The 17,584-nt window shown below is 42.3% G+C and overlaps 1 protein-coding gene across 4 annotated transcripts in view; it reads left to right on the top strand.

The window, feature by feature from the left end:
• The window catches only part of arhgap24 (Rho GTPase activating protein 24), a 403,142-nt gene that overhangs the window by 347,262 nt on the left and 38,296 nt on the right, over window positions 1-17,584 (top strand). For 3 of the 4 annotated variants that reach the window (XM_067990483.1, XM_067990500.1, XM_067990491.1), the window contains 2 exons: window positions 5,522-5,644; window positions 14,653-14,860. In XM_067990483.1, the coding sequence (XP_067846584.1) occupies window positions 5,522-5,644; window positions 14,653-14,860 (331 nt within the window). Of the gene's footprint in view, window positions 1-5,521; window positions 5,645-13,309; window positions 13,713-14,652; window positions 14,861-17,584 lie in introns of those variants that run through there. The other variant, XM_067990510.1, reaches the window with a different exon arrangement.

Here is a 17,584-nt window from a genome sequence, read left to right as displayed (position 1 = left end):
GGTCAGGTCATTCAGAACGGTGCAATTTTTCTCAGAGAAAAGGATGAGGCAGCTTTCAGTTAAATCGAGGTGGATGGAGCTGGGTTAGTCTGTAGACTGATAATTTACAGAGTGAGGCAGAAAGTTTTTGTTTACAACATGTAAAAAAATAGTTCTTGACCTTCAAGAGGGCAGCCATCTTGGATCTATACCAAGAGTCTGGAGCATTGACATTGACATTTCCATCCCTGCAAAATCCTGACTAGGTTTTCTTAATCTTCTAATTAAAAAATCAAATCCGACCAGCACTGCTCTGTTCTCAAGGTTTCAGATCCTGGGTGAGCCCCATATCACAGCATACAAGTAGGCGAACCCATAGGCAGCCTCAGACACCTGCAGCAGCTTTTTTTTCCCATTTTAGCTGTTTAAAAAAATTACCCGAGCTAATGATTCAAGTTTATTCTCTGCATGTTTGTTTAGGCCAGCAGTGGAATCCTCTCTCCTTTTAGCGAAGGTGTAAAGGCTAGATGCAGGGAAGGTCCCAAATTAATCTCAACAACAACAACAACAACTTTCATTTATATAGCACCTTTAACATAGTAAAACGTCCAAAGGCGCTTCACAGGAGCGTTATCAAACCAAATTTAACACCGAGCCACATGAGATATTAGGACAGGTGATCAAAAGCTTGGTCAAAGAGATAGGTTTTAAGGAGCATCTTAAAGGAGGAGAGAGAGGCGGAGAGATCTGGGGAGGGAATTCCAAAGCTTAGGGCCTAGACAGCTGAAGGCACGGCCGCCAATGGTGGAGCTATGGAAATTGGGGATGCGCAAGAGGCCAGAATTGGAGTAGCGCGGAGATCTCGGTGGGTTGTAAGGCTGGAGGAGGTTACATCTTTGTAACCTCAGCTAATCTACTGCTGAAACCCTCATCCCTGCCTTTGTTACCTCTAGACTCGACTTTTCCAATGCTCTCCTGGCTGAACCCCTACCTTACAGCCCCTGTAAACTTGAACTCATTCAAAACTCTGCTGCCCGTATCCTAACTCGCACTAAGTCCCGTTCACCCATCACCCCTATGCTCGCTGACCTACATTGGCTCCAGGTCCCCCAATGCCTCAAATTTAAAATTTGGATTGATTTGAAAACAAAGCTGAAGCAAGGGTGGAGACGGGCGATGTTACAGAGATGGAAGTAGGTAGTCTTGGTGATGGAGAGAATTATGGGTTTGGATGCTCAGCTCAGGGTCAAGTAGGACGTCAAGGCTGTGAATGGTCTGGTTCAGCCTCAGACAGTGACCAGGGCGAGGAAGGGAGTCGGTGGCTAGGGAACGGCGTTTGTAGTGGAGACCAAAGACAATGGCTTCGGTCTTCCCAATTTCAAGCAGGACGAGTATTAACCATCTTGATTAAATGCATTAAGAAATCTTTCTGGTTTGGGAAAGGCTGTGAATTCAAATATAGTGTTTTGAGTAAGTGCAGGAAGAAATCAGATGACCAAATTGTCAGTCTAATCAAGCCTGAGAGTTTGGTGTTTCTCTGCTTTCGCAAACAATGTCTAGACTGGCGTTGTAGTTCTTGTAAAATGTTTCCTGATAAAATAATCTCATTTTGCATTTCTATCACACAGACACAAACCCCATGTTTCCACACACAGATACACACCCCATGTGTGTACACATACACACAGATACACACCCAACTTGTGCACATACAAGGCACTTTTATATTGATAATTGGCTGTCGGAGGCTGAAGCATGCTATTTCTTTCACCGCCGCTATAAATGCTGTGATAACCCTGCCTTTATAGCGATCTCCAAGAAAGAGTACTCACAAATCCCAGGTGGGCTTTGAAGATAAGTGAGAGAAAATGTGAAAGTGAAAGAGAATAAGAAATAAAAGACGACATTAATGCCATTTGGACATCTGTGTTTGTCACTTTTAACGACGGTGCTCTATTTGGTGCAAGTCGATACGTCAGACATACAGCTTGCGACTGAAAAACTGATGCATACAATTTGTCTAATGTTTTACATTAGCACTGATTCAGAGTGTAGAAGTCAACTCAAATATATCAGGGTAAATTTTCCGCATGGCGGTATTGGTCCTGCTGGCAAGATTGGAGGACCAGGAAATTGGGTGCCATATGCTCTCTACATAGAGTTGTTTTTTGAAAACAACTCTATGTAGAGAGTAGTGGTGAACGGTTGTTTTTTGGACTGGAGGGAGGTGTACAGTGGTGTTCCCCAGGGGTCGGTACTAGGACCATGGCTTTTCTTGATATATATTAATGACTTGGACTTGGCTATACAGGGCACAATTTCAAAATTTGCAGATGACACAAAACTTGAAAGGGTAGTGAACAGTGAGGAGGATAGTGATAGACTTCAAGAGGATATAGACAGGCTGGTGGCATAGGCGGACACGTCGTAGATGAAATCTAATGCAGAAAAATGCAAAGTGATACATTTCGGTAGGAAGAACAAGGAGAGACAATATAAACTAGAGGGCACAATTCTAAAAGGGGTAAAGGAACAGAAAGATCTGGGGGGATATGTACATAAATCGTTGAAGGTGGCAGGGCAGGTTGAAAAAGCGGTTTAAAAAAAGTCTACAGGATCCTGGGCTTTATAAATAGAGGCATAGAGTACAAAAGTATGGAAGTCATGATGAACCTTTATAAAACACTGATTCACTCACAACTGGATTATTGTGACCAGTTCTTGGCACTGCACTTTGGGAAAGATGTGAAGGCCTTAGAGAAAGTGCAGAAGAGATTTACCAGACTGATTCCAGGGATGAGGGACTTTAGTTACGTGAATAGACTGGAGAAGCTGGGTTGTTCTCCTTGGAACAGAGACGGTTGCGAGGAGATTTGATAGAGGTATTCAAAATCATGAAGGGTCTAGACAGAGTAGATAGAGAGAAACTGTTCCCATTGGCGGAAAGGTCAAGAACCAGAGGACATAGATTTAAGGTGATTGGCAAAAGAAGCAAAGGTGACATGAGGAAAAACTTTTTTACACAGCGAGTGGTTAGGATCTGGAATGTACTGCCCAATGGGGTGGTGGAGGCAGATTCAATTGTGACTTTCAAAAGGGAACTGGATAAATACTTGAAAGGAAAAAATAGGACGGGGGAGTGGGACTAGCTGGATTGCTCTTGCATTGAGCCAGCACGGACTCGATGGGCCGAATGGCCTCTTTCTGTGCTGTAACCTTTCTATGATTCTATGCTCCTGTTCAGTCCCTGCTGGAAAGTCCCCTGTTAATATATTCCATTAGGACTATACTCCTGCCTTTTGCCTTCTGAGAGGGACCTCAGTTTGCATGCATGCTGCATGCTTATGATGGGCTTTAGTAGACAACAACAACAACAGCTTGCATTTATATAGCCTTTAACGTAGTAAAACGTCCGGAGTCACATAAGGAGATATTAGGACAGGTGACCAAAAGTTTGGTCAAAGAGGTAGGTTTTAAAGAGCATCTTAAAGGAGGAGAGAGAGGTAGGGAGGCAGACCAATCAAGTCTTCTGATGTTTGAGTGAAAGTACTGCCCAGAATTACTTCTGGCCACTCAGTCCAGGTATCACAGGCAAGTTGCATGGGGAAGTCAAACCTAAAGGGAAACAGTCCTTTTTAGGTAAATTATGTTGGATATATTTTTCTATATATACTTCTTGATTATTTTGGATGCATTTTCCTGTTTTTTTTAATCAGACCATGAAGGAAAGGTTTCTATTAGGAGACAAGAAGCCCAATCATTGTTTTCAATATTAAAGAGAAACTGACTGTAAATAAACTGTTTCCAAGAGTTCAGCAGAGCAGGACGATCCTTAAAGAGGACAAGGTTTGCGATTGTCCTTCAATGATCAAAGATTGACATCAATGGAAATAAAAATCAGGAGTGATGTAAAACGGGCTGCCAACTTGCTATCACCCGTTTTACACTATTGGCACAAAGTCAAGATCTACCCCAATGGGAGAGAAATTGGACCCCAATTTGCCGGCATTTCAGGCATAAAACAGGGGCAAAATTGACCAATTTAGCAGCACACGTCCCTCGCCCAAACAACACAAATACGTCTGAAGCACTATTTTGGACAAACCTCGACCATTTTGTGCCCGTAGTCGGGCATGAACCAAGTTGTCCCCCAATCTCTATGGGCCTGGATGGTAAGCAGGGCTGAGGCACTGAGACCCACTTTTGTCACTCCCACAGTAACAACAACTGCCACCTCTAACATCCCTTACATGCAATGAGATGTCTCAGAGCAGTTTTCTGGGCAGTGAACAACAAATGGCTTCGGAGGAAATGAAAGCACAGGTGCAGAGAAGGGTCTGTTGAAGGTTTCTGGAAGCAGAGGAAGAGGATGGGAGATACTGAGGAAGGGAGTTGTGGGGGTGGGGTGTGGAGGTGGTGGGGGTGGGTGGGCTTTGCACAGTGGCTGAAAGAGTAGCTACCAATGGTGGAATGGATGGAATAAGCAGCAAGAAATAATGTGTTGGAGGAGCAGTAGGTGCGTGCAGGGATATAGAGGCGAAGGAGCTCATGGGGTCAGAGAGAGCAATTTAACGGTGAGGAGAATCTGAATGTCGATTTTGTAGGACATGGCGGGGAGCAATGGAACTTAGAAAGGAAAGATGTGAGGGCAATGTGGGCTGGGTGAGAATGCAGGCTGCAGCGCTTTGTATGATTTGTAATATCTGGTGGATTGAAGCAACAGATGGAGAAAGATAGGGGTGGAGATGGGCCATGCTTCACAACACCTCAGATCAAGCACCCAATAGTTTTCTATCAAACATGCAAACAACTAACCTAAGCACTGGCCCAACATTATCCATCATCCTCAAGTGGACCAGTAATTGGCAGAGATGCAACTGGTGTCAGTGCTCCATTATTAGGGAGGGTGAAAAAATCAACCAGCTTCCTACTTCCAATTGCTGTTACTGTTGGAAAATTCAAGTGTATGGACATCAGGTGAGAAGAGGATTGAATTCAACTGTGATGCCCTTCACAGTCAAAAGCCCACCAAAACTCTGTCTAGGCTCACAATGGAAAAATAGTCACTTGGTTAAAGGACTGGAAGGCTTGGGGAACCATACCCCAGCAGAAGTCAGTAGTTTCAAGAGAGGAGGAAAGAAAATTGCAGTCAAAATATATACTTCTCACTTTTAACTCCGAAATGGACAAATTAATGTGGTTTGCCACTGTTGGCAGGATGTCACGGTGACACAGCATATTAGTCAGAGGGTGGCAGGTGGCAAAAGTGCTTCGACCAAAAGTTCTCAACATATCCTCCATCTTAGCTGCGACTGCAGGGTTTGAGTTGTCTCAGGTCTCTCTTGTGAACTAATTAGCAGGCTGTTTACCAGTGGCATTGGCAGGTGCCTGGTAAAAGATTCACTCACCCTGTTAGCCAAAGGTGATGTGTGGCAGAGAGAAACCTAAAGAGATAAGAAAACAAAACTGGGGTAGAGAACCATCGAATAGATCACTCCAATGGTTTTCTTTGAAATGTCACCGGCCGTATTGTGCCTTACAGGTGGAGATCGCGATCGGATGACTGCCAATCATGAAACATACCTCCTCATGGCCAGTACACAGAATGACATGGAAGACTGGGTGAAGACTATTCGCAGGGTGATATGGGCTCCTTTCGGTGGAGGTAAGCTGGGTGTTTTCAACTACTTGCCTGTAAGTATTTATTTCAGGGTAAAGTCTTCTATTAACCTTGTATTACCAGTTTTACAACCATTGCAGGGTAAATGGGAAGTGAAAATCCTGGTATAGAGGCACTGAATCCAGAGGGGCTCCATTTGTGTCAACTTCACTGACCCCATCCAACGTAGTAATCCATCATTGCAGTAACATTGTGTTCCTCCAAGTCATACTGGCTAGATACACATTGGAGCTACTGACACGATTCCAACTTGGATCCGCAGTTGATGTGCTAATAGTTAGGCATAAGTCTATATGAGGAATATTAGCTGTGCCTGTGCATCTGGCTTCCTCTAAAACATTAAGAACCATTATCCATGTGTCGAAACATACCTCCATAGAGAGTGGTGCTTCAAGTATTAGTGAAGGCCAGAGCACCCAATTACATGTGGCTCCCTAAACTTCAGCTCATTCAAAGCTCTGCTGCCCCTGTCCTAACTTGCACCAAGTCCCATTCACCCATCACTCCTGTGCTCGCTGACCTACATTGGCACCCGGTCCAGTAACGCCTTCATTTTAAAATTCTCATCCTTGTTTACAAATCCCTCCATGGCATCGCCCCACCCTATATATGTAACCTCTTCCAACCCTACAATTCTCCAAGATCTCTGCACTCCTCCAATTCTAGCCTCTTGTGCATCCCTGATTTTAATCGCTCCACCATTGGAGGACGTGCCTTCAGCTGCGTAGGTCCTAAGCTCTGGAATTCCCTTGCTAAACCTCTCTCTCCTCCTTTAAGACATCAATGACCTTCCCTCCATCATAAGGTCAGAAATGGGGATGTTCGCTGCCGATTGCACAGTGTTCACTTCCATTCGCAACCCCTCAGATAATGAAGCAGTCTGTGCCCGCATGCAGCACGATCTGGACAACATCCAGGCTTGGGCTGATAAGTGGCAAGTAACATTCGCGCCAGTCAAGTGCCAGGCAATGACCATTTCCAACAAGAGAGAGTCTAACCACCTCCCCTTGACATTCACCTGCATTACCATCGCTGAATCCCCCACCATCAACATATCAACATCCTGGGGGTCACCATTGACCAGACATTTAACTGGACCAGCCACATAAATACTGTGACTACAAGAGCAAGTCAGAGGCTGGGTATTCTGCGGCAAGTGACTCACCTCCTGACTCCCCAAAGCCTTTCCACCATCTACAAGGCACAAGTCAGGAGTGTGATGGAATACTCTCCACTTGCCTGGATGAGTGCAGCTCCAACAATACTCAAGAAGCTCGACACCATCCAGGACAAAGCAGCCCGCTTGATTGGCACCCCATCCACCACCCTAAACATTCACTCCCTTCACCACCGGCGCACAGTGGCTGCAGTGTGTACCATCCACAGGATGCACTGCAGCAACTCGCCAAGGCTTCTTCGACAGCACCTCCCAAGCATGCAACCTCTACCATCTAGAAGATCAAGGGCAGCAGGCACATGGGAACAACACCACCTGCACATTCCCTTCCAAGTCACACACCATCCCGATTTGGCAATATATCGCCGTTCCTTCATCGTCACTGGGTCAAAATCCTGGAACTCCCTTCCTAACAGCGCTGTGGGAGAACCTTCACCACATGGACTGCAGCAGTTGAAGATGGTGGCTCACCACCACCTTCTTAAGGGCAATTAGGGATGGCCAATAAATGCTGGCCTTGCCAGCGACGCCCACATCCCATGAAGGAATAAAAAAAAAACACCCCTTAAAACCGACCTCTTTGACTAAGCTTTTGGTTACCTGTCCTAATATCTCCTTATGTGGCTCGGTGTCAAATTTTGTTTGATAATGCTTCTGTGAAATGCCTTGGGACCTTTTACTACGTTAAAGGCGCTATATAAATGCAAGTTTTTGTTGTTGTTTGATTTGACCAAGTAAGACCTTTGCAGTCTGTGTAACGCTGGCAGGAATGGCCACTTATTTTCATGTATTTTAAGATCATTTCTCACATGTGTAAACAACAAACAACAAAAATTGGTGCAATTATGTCAAATTGTGTTTGATAACGTAGGGTGCATCAAAGTATTCAAATCAGCTGCTGTGTTCATGAGATGGGGAAATAATACATTCACATATGCATAGACCTTCTAAATGTCATGTATTACAATTACAATTGCTAACTTTGGTTTAAAAATGCTCACTGTCTTGAGTTTGATATGACAGGTTTTAAATATCTATTTTGTATCAGTCCTTATTCCTTTAGACTGTGCTCAGTTACCATTAATGCCGTGTGTTGTTAACACTAAAGTTGTAAATGTTAAATCTCCTTGTAGAATTCAACCAGGTTAGTAGATAGGACCTTTTCCAGAATTTGCCACAATGTTCATGCAAAAGGTAAAAAATCAGCAAGCACTCTTGACGTTTATCCAACTGGAAGTGCACGCATGGATGGTGGGTAAGGATCAGATTGAGCTCAATTGTGATGCTCTCCATGGTCGGGTGGTCTGCCGGCTCCCACTGTCTAGGCTTGCATATGAAGTATACTCACCCGAGTCACAAAGTCATGGGTTCAACCCCCATTCCAGAGACTTCAGCACATAATCTCAGTTTACACTTGAGTGCAGGACTGAGGGAGTGCTGCACTGGTGGAGTTCCCGTCTTTCAGATGAGACGTTAAGCCGAGGCTCCATTTGCACTCTTAGGTAAATGTAAAAGATCCATTGGCGCTATTTAGAAAAGAGCAGGCGAATTCTCCCGTGTCCTGGCCAACATTTATCCCTCAAACACACCACCAAAAACGATTATATGGGCATTTATTTCATTGCTGTTTGTGAGACTTTGCTGTGCGCAAATTGGCTGCATTGCCTTAGAACAGTGATCACAGCCAATGAGGTACTTTTGAAATGTAAAGTACTTTGGGATGTCATGAAAGATGCTATGTAAATGCAGATTCTCTCTCTCTCTCTCTCACTGGAGTGAATTACTGGGGGAGCGGGAGCGGTGCTGCCAGCACTTATATGAACTGTTGCCTTGAGAAAAGGAAGAAAATTGTAAGAAGGTTAAAGTAGAAAAGAAGTGTTCGGCAAGTTTGCTTTCATTTGATAACCACCACAGCATCAATGATGTAAATCATGTGATAACACATTATTCTATTTATACACCACATTCTTGTGATATAAACAGTACATGAATGTTCTGGCTCTTCTGTTTTCTCCAACAAAAAGATTGGCAAACACTTTTTAAAGAAAGGCAGTGCATGTAGTGAATCCACGGGTGAAGATAGGAACATAGGAACAGGAGTAGGCCATTCAGCCCCTCGTGCCTGCTCCGCCATTTGATAAGATCATGGCTGATCTGTGATCTAACTCCATATACCTGCCTTTGGCCCATATCCCTTAATACCTTTGATTGCCAAAAAGCTATCTATCTCAGATTTAAATTTAGCGATTGAGCTAGTATCAATTGCCGTTTGCGGCAGAGAGTTCCAAACTTCTACCACCCTTTGTGTGTAGAAATGTTTTCTAATCTCGCTCCTGAAAGGTCTGGCTCTAATTTTTAGACTGTGCCCCCTACTCCTAGAATCCCCAACCAGCGGATATAGTTTCTTTCTATCCACCCTATCCGTTCCCCTTAATATCTTATAAACTTCGATTAGATCACCCCTTAACCTTCGAAACTCCAGAGAATACAACCCCAATTTGTGTAATCTCTCCTCGTAACTTAACCGTTGAAGTCCGGGTATCATTCTCGTAAACCTAGGCTGCACTCCCTCCAAGGCCAATATGTCCTTCCGAAGGTGCGGTGCCCAGAACTGCTCACAGTACTCCAGGTGCGGTCTAACCAGGGTTTTGTATAGCTGCAGCATAACTTCTGCCCCCTTGTACTCTAGTCCTCTAGATATAAAGACCAGCATTCCATTAGCCTTATTGATTATTTTCTGCACCTGTTCATGACACTTCAATGATCTATGTACCTGAACGCCTAGATCCCTTTGGACATCCACTGTTTTTAACTTTTTACCATTTAGAAAGTACCCTGTTCTATCCTTTTTTGATCCATGTTGATGACCTCACATTTGTCTACATTGAAGATGGTAACGTAACCCCAACAAATTACAGATGCCAATTGGCACATAGCTGTTAGTGAGTTTATAGTAATCTAAGTAACAGGCTACAGAAACAGCACAAATGCTGAGAAAAATGAAGTATGTTTTCAATTTAATTGAGTCAGTAGGGAGAATCTCTTAAAAATCGCATTCAATAAATGTTTTTAAATTATTCACTCAAAAGCACTCTGAGTGGAATGTAATAGGGTCATTCAACAGTGAACAAAGAACTGCTGAAGATCATGGGATATATTTTGAGTTGTTCCATCAATACTCCTGTTACCACACTGTAACGTGCTGCGTTATAATACAGTACATTGACTAAATAATTCAAAGTATTCATTTCTTGTGGCCTTTAGGCACAATCTTTGCAGAGTGGCCCCTTTCCGGTTACAGCAGTTTTTATTACCTTTATTGTGCTGAATGAATCTCTTCTGGGTAATTATGCCACTGGTCACTGAATATTAATTTCCGATGGATGTTAGGAGGTTTTATGCTCATTGCACAGTTGTGGCCAGTAAATTAATAGTAATAGGATGCTAATGCCAACAGAGTGTAAGGCATCAGGTATTTGATAGCTCAGACCTGACCAGTGCACATTTTTCTTATTAGGAATCTTTCCATTTTTGGCAATTTTCCCAATCAGGATTGAATATCCATTAAAGTAACATTGTCTTCATGAAAAGATGTGTGGCTATCCTTTTTTTTTATTTGGTTGCAAAAATATGGGAGCCAAGAAAACCCTTGATCCTGGTGTAAATGCCGGGATCTGCACCCTGGTGACCTTTGGCACCAACTGCACTAAAGGTCATGGGGCCAAGGGGTAATCACCTTATTATAATACTAATGACAGGTGCATCTCACAAGCTTGCCATGATGGGGCAGCCAGTCAGGAGCCCTGGCAGAGGGTGCTAGCCCCCTCCCCTCCTCAGGAAAAAAGCACGAGTGACCTCTCAACCCCCTTTATGAGGAAGCCAAAATTCCCTGAAAATATTTGCGCAGTCTTTAGGAGTTCAGGCCACGATCCAGGCTTGGACCCCTGGGTGAGCCCCATCATCCACCCTCGTATACCTGCTTCTGCTCGGTGTACCCACCGCCAGTGCTCTGCCTGGCAACCAACCAATCAACATGCTTTGCACTCTGCCCTATGGAGACTGTTACAATTTTCTGATCTGCCTTAGATATTCTCTTGAATTCGGCAGTGCAGTTCATTCCCGTATGCATTCTCTATGTCTTAAGTTCAGGAGTGCATTCGTACTGCCCAATGTTTAATCATACGGAAACGTAATCCAAAGAGGTAACAAAAGTGCTGCCTTGTGATCTAAGGTGGATATACTTGGGTATAAATTCGTCCTGGGAGGTAGGGTGAAACAGGCAGTATCGTATCGACCACCTGTTATACTGATACACCCGCCCAATATTCACTTAGAACTGAATAGAACAGAAGAGAACTGAATATCAAGCGAGGCGTAAAACAGGCGACCAATGCGACACCGCCTATTCAGCGTGACCGTCCTGGATGAGTTTATACCCCCCATATCTTTTACATATGCCCTCGTGTGCGTCTCTGATCTTGCAGTAGGTGGATCGAAACATTTTAGTCAGACGAAGCAAGATATATATGATGATGCAAATATTACACCCCTGTTCAAAAAGGGGAGAGGGATAAGCCCGGCAATTACAGGCCAGTCAGCCTAATGTCTGTGATGAGGAAACTTTTAGAGACAATAATCCGGGACAAAATTAATTGGCACTTGGAAAAGTATGGGCTAATAAATGAAAGTCAGCACGGATGTGTTAAAGGAAAATCATGTTTGACTAACTTGATTCAGTTCTTTGATGAAGTAATGGAGAGGGTTGATGAGGGTAGTGCGGTTGATGTTGTGTATATGGACCTTTAAAAGACATTTGATAAAGTACCACTTAATAGACTTGTTAGCAAAATTAAAGCCCATGGCATTAAAGGGACAGTAGCAGCGTGGATACAAAATTGGCTAAGGTGACAGAAAGCAGAGAGGAGTGGTGAACTGTTGTTTTTTGGACTGGAGGGAAGTATACAGTGGTGTTCCCCAAGGGTCATTTTCAGTGATTTAGGAACATAGGAACAGGAGTAGGCCATTCAGCCCCTTGTGCCTGCTCCGCCATTTGATAAGATCATGGCTGATCTGTGATCTAACTCCATATATCCGCCAGCATTCCATTAGCCTTACTGATTATTTTCTGCACCTGTTCATGACACTTCAATGATCTATGTACCTGAACCCCTAGGTCCCTTTGGACATCCACTGTTTTTAACTTTTTACTATTTAGAAAGTACCCTGTTCTATCCTTTTTTGATCCAAAGTGGATGACCTCACATTTGTCTACATTGAATTCCATTTACCACAGTTTTGCCCATTCACCTAATCTATCAATATTCCTTTGTAATTTTATGATTTCATCTACACATTTAAAATCAGGTTACTCACAGATGGAGGACTAGACACTCTTATATAAAAAAAATGCTCATTTTTTGTGATAAACCCATTTTCAGCTGTATTAATAAAACTGCACCAGGTTACCACTCTCAAATACATCTTAAGCACATCAGTGAATATTTTTTATTGCAAAGAAAAAATAAATAAACTATTACGCTCTCTTAAGCTGCCGGATTGCGCTGATTCATGGAAGATTTTATGTTTGTGATTCTGTTAATGCATTTTAGCAGAATCTCAGGCTGCAACTCCGCTGGCGCAATTTCTGGGCACAATTTTCCCCAAATGCCAATTGTGCCCAAAGTGGAAACTCTACCCCTTTGTTTCTGTGATGTGTGCTATTTCAAATATTGTGAGCAGAGAGTGATTGAGGGCATTAGGCCCAAACTCGGGGTAACAAAAAAAAAAATCATAAACTGATGCCTCAAGTATGTCAGCAATGTTTGAGAAAATGAAGTGATAAGGAATCGACTTGACGTGTCGATCAGCCATGTAGCATCAGACCATCTGTTTCTAGCCAGTGAGTACCAGGCAGTGCCCCTCACCTTCACAAAGGAGCTGAGAAAACACTGGCCCTACTCTCAGCAATTACTGCCAACGCTTCTCTCCTTAACATACACAGAATGCCAGCTCCAGATACAGACCATACCTGTCTATTAATCATTTACCTACACATGATTACATTATTGTTTGCTGACTGGGAGCTCGGGAAGGGGGGAGGCCTTACACTGGCCAGTTAATGTCAGTCCAAAGAAATAAGGTAATGAGGGAGAAAGAAAAGACCTTACGATTGTTTTCATGCATGTTTGCTCACAAGATTCTCCCCCTGATTAGATTCTAATGATATAAAAAGTCTGTGTTTTTGACTAATGGCTGCAGAGCAGGAAGACTGCAGGACCAACATAAAAGAAAAGGAGGCAGTCAGGGGGATGAAAACAAGAGTGCACTCTCTCTCTCTCTCTCTCTCTTTTAAGGGTTAGTGGATTGGCAGTACCTATGCATGCCAAAGAGATCATTAATTGCCTGCTGGAAAGCTACCGCATGTGACTGCAGCTGCAAGTCAAGTGAAAGTCAGTTCTCCTTTTGACCGAATATTTTCTGCCTCAGTTTCACGGCTAGAGGCAGCAAGTAATGCAGATAGACTGCAGAGCTAGAGCTATTTCTCACAGAGGGCTTTTAAGTCGTCACTTCTCGAAGATGTCTGCTACTACACGAGCACGTTGATGGGATTTTCATGCTCATCTTTGATGTCCAATTGCTTGTGAACTATCATTTTTTCATTTTTTTATGCCCTTTGAGCTTGATAATAATCAGTGGCTGTTCCAGTTTGAAGAATAGCCCATGTGGACAACGTATGCAACGCAGACTAAATTCAATACTTTGTAATGCCTGAGAATAAGAATATCATATTCTGCACAACGAGTGCTTTGACATACCCTACTTTCCTCCCAAAAACTACCTACAGGAAAATTAAGCGATGTTTCAGCTTCAGAAAGGGTGAGTTTTGTTGGAGCATGGGTCACATTTTGGATAATATCAGCAGCTATTTATAAAGCTGTGAGAGCTGCCAGCGTGTCTGCTTGTACATATATCAGCTGCGATTGAATGCTTCTGTTAGTGTAAAATTCTTGATGTGGAGATGCCGGTGATGGACTGGGGTTGACAATTGTAAACAATTTTACAACACCAAGTTATAGTCCAGCAATTTTATTTTAAATTCACAAGCTTTCGGAGGCTACCTCCTTCCTCAGGTGAACGTTCACCTGAGGAAGGAGGTAGCCTCCGAAAGCTTGTGAATTTAAAATAAAATTGCTGGACTATAACTTGGTGTTGTAAAATTGTTTACAATTGTAAAATTCTTCACAGTGCATGAAATGATGTCTCATCACTTAAAAGTGTTTTTCTCAGTACTGTGGCAAACATACAGATAGTTTTACAAGAAGGTTAGATTGGGCAATTAATTACTGAATAGTTAGATGTGACCAACAATTGGCTTTCCATCGCAGATTGTCAATCGTTTCCCCTATAAAGAAAGAAAGACTTGCATTTATATAGTGCCGTTCACAACCTCAGAACATCCCAAAGCGCATTACAGCCAAAGTATTCTTGAAGTGTAGTTACTGTTGTAAAGTAGGCAACGCGGTAGCCAATTTGCGTAAAGTCCCACTATATCAGAGCATATGGGTTTTCATGTGCTCAAGTGAATGCAAACATTATGTGACAAAGGTTTTATAAGTCAGAAATATGAAGCGATGTCTTTGAGTAGAGGTTGGCTCTGATGGCCCAGCGTTCGATCATTTAACTGGTGGTTTAACTATTGTGATTATATTTTCTAACAAAAGTCTTTCTCTTCTACATAACGTCTGCTTTGTGTAAACTTCGACTGGAATTATTTGCTATCAGGTATGCTGTTCTCATTTTGTTCCCAAATGAACAGGTATCTTTGGCCAGCGGCTTGAAGACACTGTACGGTATGAGCGCAGGCATGGGACGCGCATGGCACCAATGCTTGTGGAGCAGTGTGCAGACTTCATCCGCCAGAGAGGACTGAAGGAAGAGGGTCTTTTCCGGTTACCTGGTCAGGCCAATCTAGTCAAGGAGTTACAAGAGGCCTTCGACTGTGGTGAGAAGCCATTGTTTGACAGGTAAGGGGTGTGGCATTCTATTTGTAGACATGGTGCATAGTATTTTTTTGAACTATTCTTTAAAAAGAGATATATAAATTTCTTAATATCTGGTTGAATGAGTTTTATAAACTATTTCCGATACACCAAATGCATACATTTGATTCAGTTTTGTCACACAATATTGAAAATATTGTTTGATTCAGTGGAAACTGTGATTTTAGCTGTAACATATTACAGGTTTAAGGACAAAAACTTGGACCCCAATTTATATTCAATTATTTATCAGTATACGTGATACCATTATAGACCTGGAATCAAACATTTGACTTTTCATTTCATTGTTTTGAATATTGTACAACAATTATGTTCCATAAATTAGTTTATCATTTATCAGTTTAAATTAGGATTATCATTTTTTTTTTACAAACATATTATTCAAGCTGGATAGATTTTTTTGGTGAAAGATGTGATTGTGGGATATAAGAAACATCATATGGTATTTTTTGAGCTCTGATATTGGCCTGATGCACTGCTGTTGTCTTTTCCAGTTCTGTTCATTATAATCTTCCTAAACATTTCTATTACAAGCTGAATGATTAATAAATATATGAGTACTTGAGAGACCTTTCTAATCCCATAAACATTGTGTTGATCCAGACCTTTGCGTTGTAATTGTGTAGGAGATTGTAAATGACAAGATGATGCTGACTTTCCATTAGGTTAGATGTGAATGCTCTCAGAGCTATTAAGATTTTTAACCATTCTGCAAGGCATTCAATCCTCTCCCCTATAAGTAGTGTACTAATTTCCATACCTCATTAAAACATCTAATGTAATGAAGCATGAAAAGAGCTTCAGACTAATTTGATGAACAGGCAGGATATGATGTAATCCATTCAATCTGAGAATGCACTTTCCCTTCTGACCCATCTAATTATCTTATTGTTAATCATTCACAAACCATCTTATTCCAACAGCAAATTACTTTTTAACCGTGTATTTAAATGCTGCAAAGAAATCGTTCACAGTTCCCAGAAAAAAAATATGAAGTTAAAATACTCAGGTTCTCAAACCCAGAGTCAAGATTGTTATTTCTAGTGCTGACCTTAGCTAAATAAATGTTACCAGAGATTTGGAAAAGTAAGGAAAGCTGAATTGTTCAAGTTTGGCAAAGTTGGAACAATAGCTTTGAGGCAGATTGAGGATATATAAGCCAGTCTAATCAAATGTGGAACGCGGTTAAGAAAAAGGAAATGAGGGAAGATCCGTAGAAGCAATCAGTGCAAATACACAAGGGAACTTGGTAGTAGATGAGAAAATTGTTGGAGCTCAGGACAAGATGGTTGGCCAAACCAGATGAACTATTCAGAAAAAAATCAATATTGCTGACTGAAAATTGCTTCTAATTTAATAAGTTGGTAACATACTCAGCTGGAAGATATTGCAGGGAGCAAAAGAGTTACTATCAGAAAATTCCTTGAATGTGATTAATTGTACATTAATAAAGTAAATAATAATGTGATGAAACAAATAAGCAAAGATTAATTGAAATATTAATAAAATACACAAGCAGACGTAATGCCCAAACTGTAAAATTGGTTACCATGGCTACCATCATGATGACACATCGAGTTGTGATCATTAATTGGTTATTTGATCATTAATAATTGTACATTGTGAATATCTAATACCTCTCCTTACCTGTACAAAATGAGATTGTATAATGCTTTCAAACTGATATGTACCAGTAGTCTGGATTGTTTTGGGGCCAGTCTGGCTGCATTGTGCTTGGTACTAAGGAGACCAAAGCACACCACTCCAATTTACTTCTATAAGTAAACCCAGAACATTATCTCCAAGTGAAAATGTGTTACCAGGAGAGACAATGGGGCCTAAATTCCTTAGCGACCCAAACCGAGTGCGATACCAATGGGCCTCATTATCATAATGCAGGTGAGCTGCCGGCGTCAATCAGGCGCCTCGCTGCAGCTTGCCTATCTGGACCTTATTAATTTTGACCGTTGACAAGGCCCACACATAAGTCCGTGAGGATGGGGCGAGGCGATCAGGAGCGACCTGCAGTTATTTTGTGGATCCAGATGGAGCAGTCCTGCTGCTTCCAACCCCACAAAAAAACAAAATTACAAAGTTTTGGAACCTTTTTTTGAGCGGCCTCCAGCAGTCCCTTTAAGAACCACTGGTTAGGCAGCTCAAGATCCAGAAATACAAGTGGGAGCTTGCGCATCACAAGTTCCAACTCATCTTACCAAACTTGGGCGTCCAGGTCTGTAAGGAGCACTTGAGGCCGCCCACAATGTTAAAATGAGGCCTGCACTCATTTCAGGTGGCCGCCAGGTCAGCCTAAAAAAGGCCCCGATCAATTTAGCAGTGGCCCAAACGCCAGTGCAGATTAGGCATGAGCCTCTGCCCTGCTAAATTAGTTATTGTGCCTGTTTTATGATCGTAAAACGGGCGCAACGATATTGAATTTAGGTCCCAACGTCACTTTGATGCGTGCATGCTTGATGTCAGGGCACAAACACATCAATGTCCTGTTCTATCATGATTTACAAAACCAGAGACAGTTCACACAATGATCTATCAAATCCATGTTGTAAAGTTCTTAATGTAATTTGGCCGACTCTCAATTAAATGAAGCACACAATTCTAAACACTGACTCTGATCCAATTTTAACCCAAATTTGTTCCAAAATGGCAGTCTAAACACAGCAAGAGAGACAT

Source organism: Heptranchias perlo, chromosome 1, assembly GCF_035084215.1.
Source record: "Heptranchias perlo isolate sHepPer1 chromosome 1, sHepPer1.hap1, whole genome shotgun sequence".
Lineage (NCBI taxonomy): Eukaryota > Metazoa > Chordata > Chondrichthyes > Hexanchiformes > Hexanchidae > Heptranchias > Heptranchias perlo.
The sequence above is the reverse complement of the archived record's forward strand: the minus strand, read 5'-3'. Positions and strand labels throughout refer to the sequence as shown.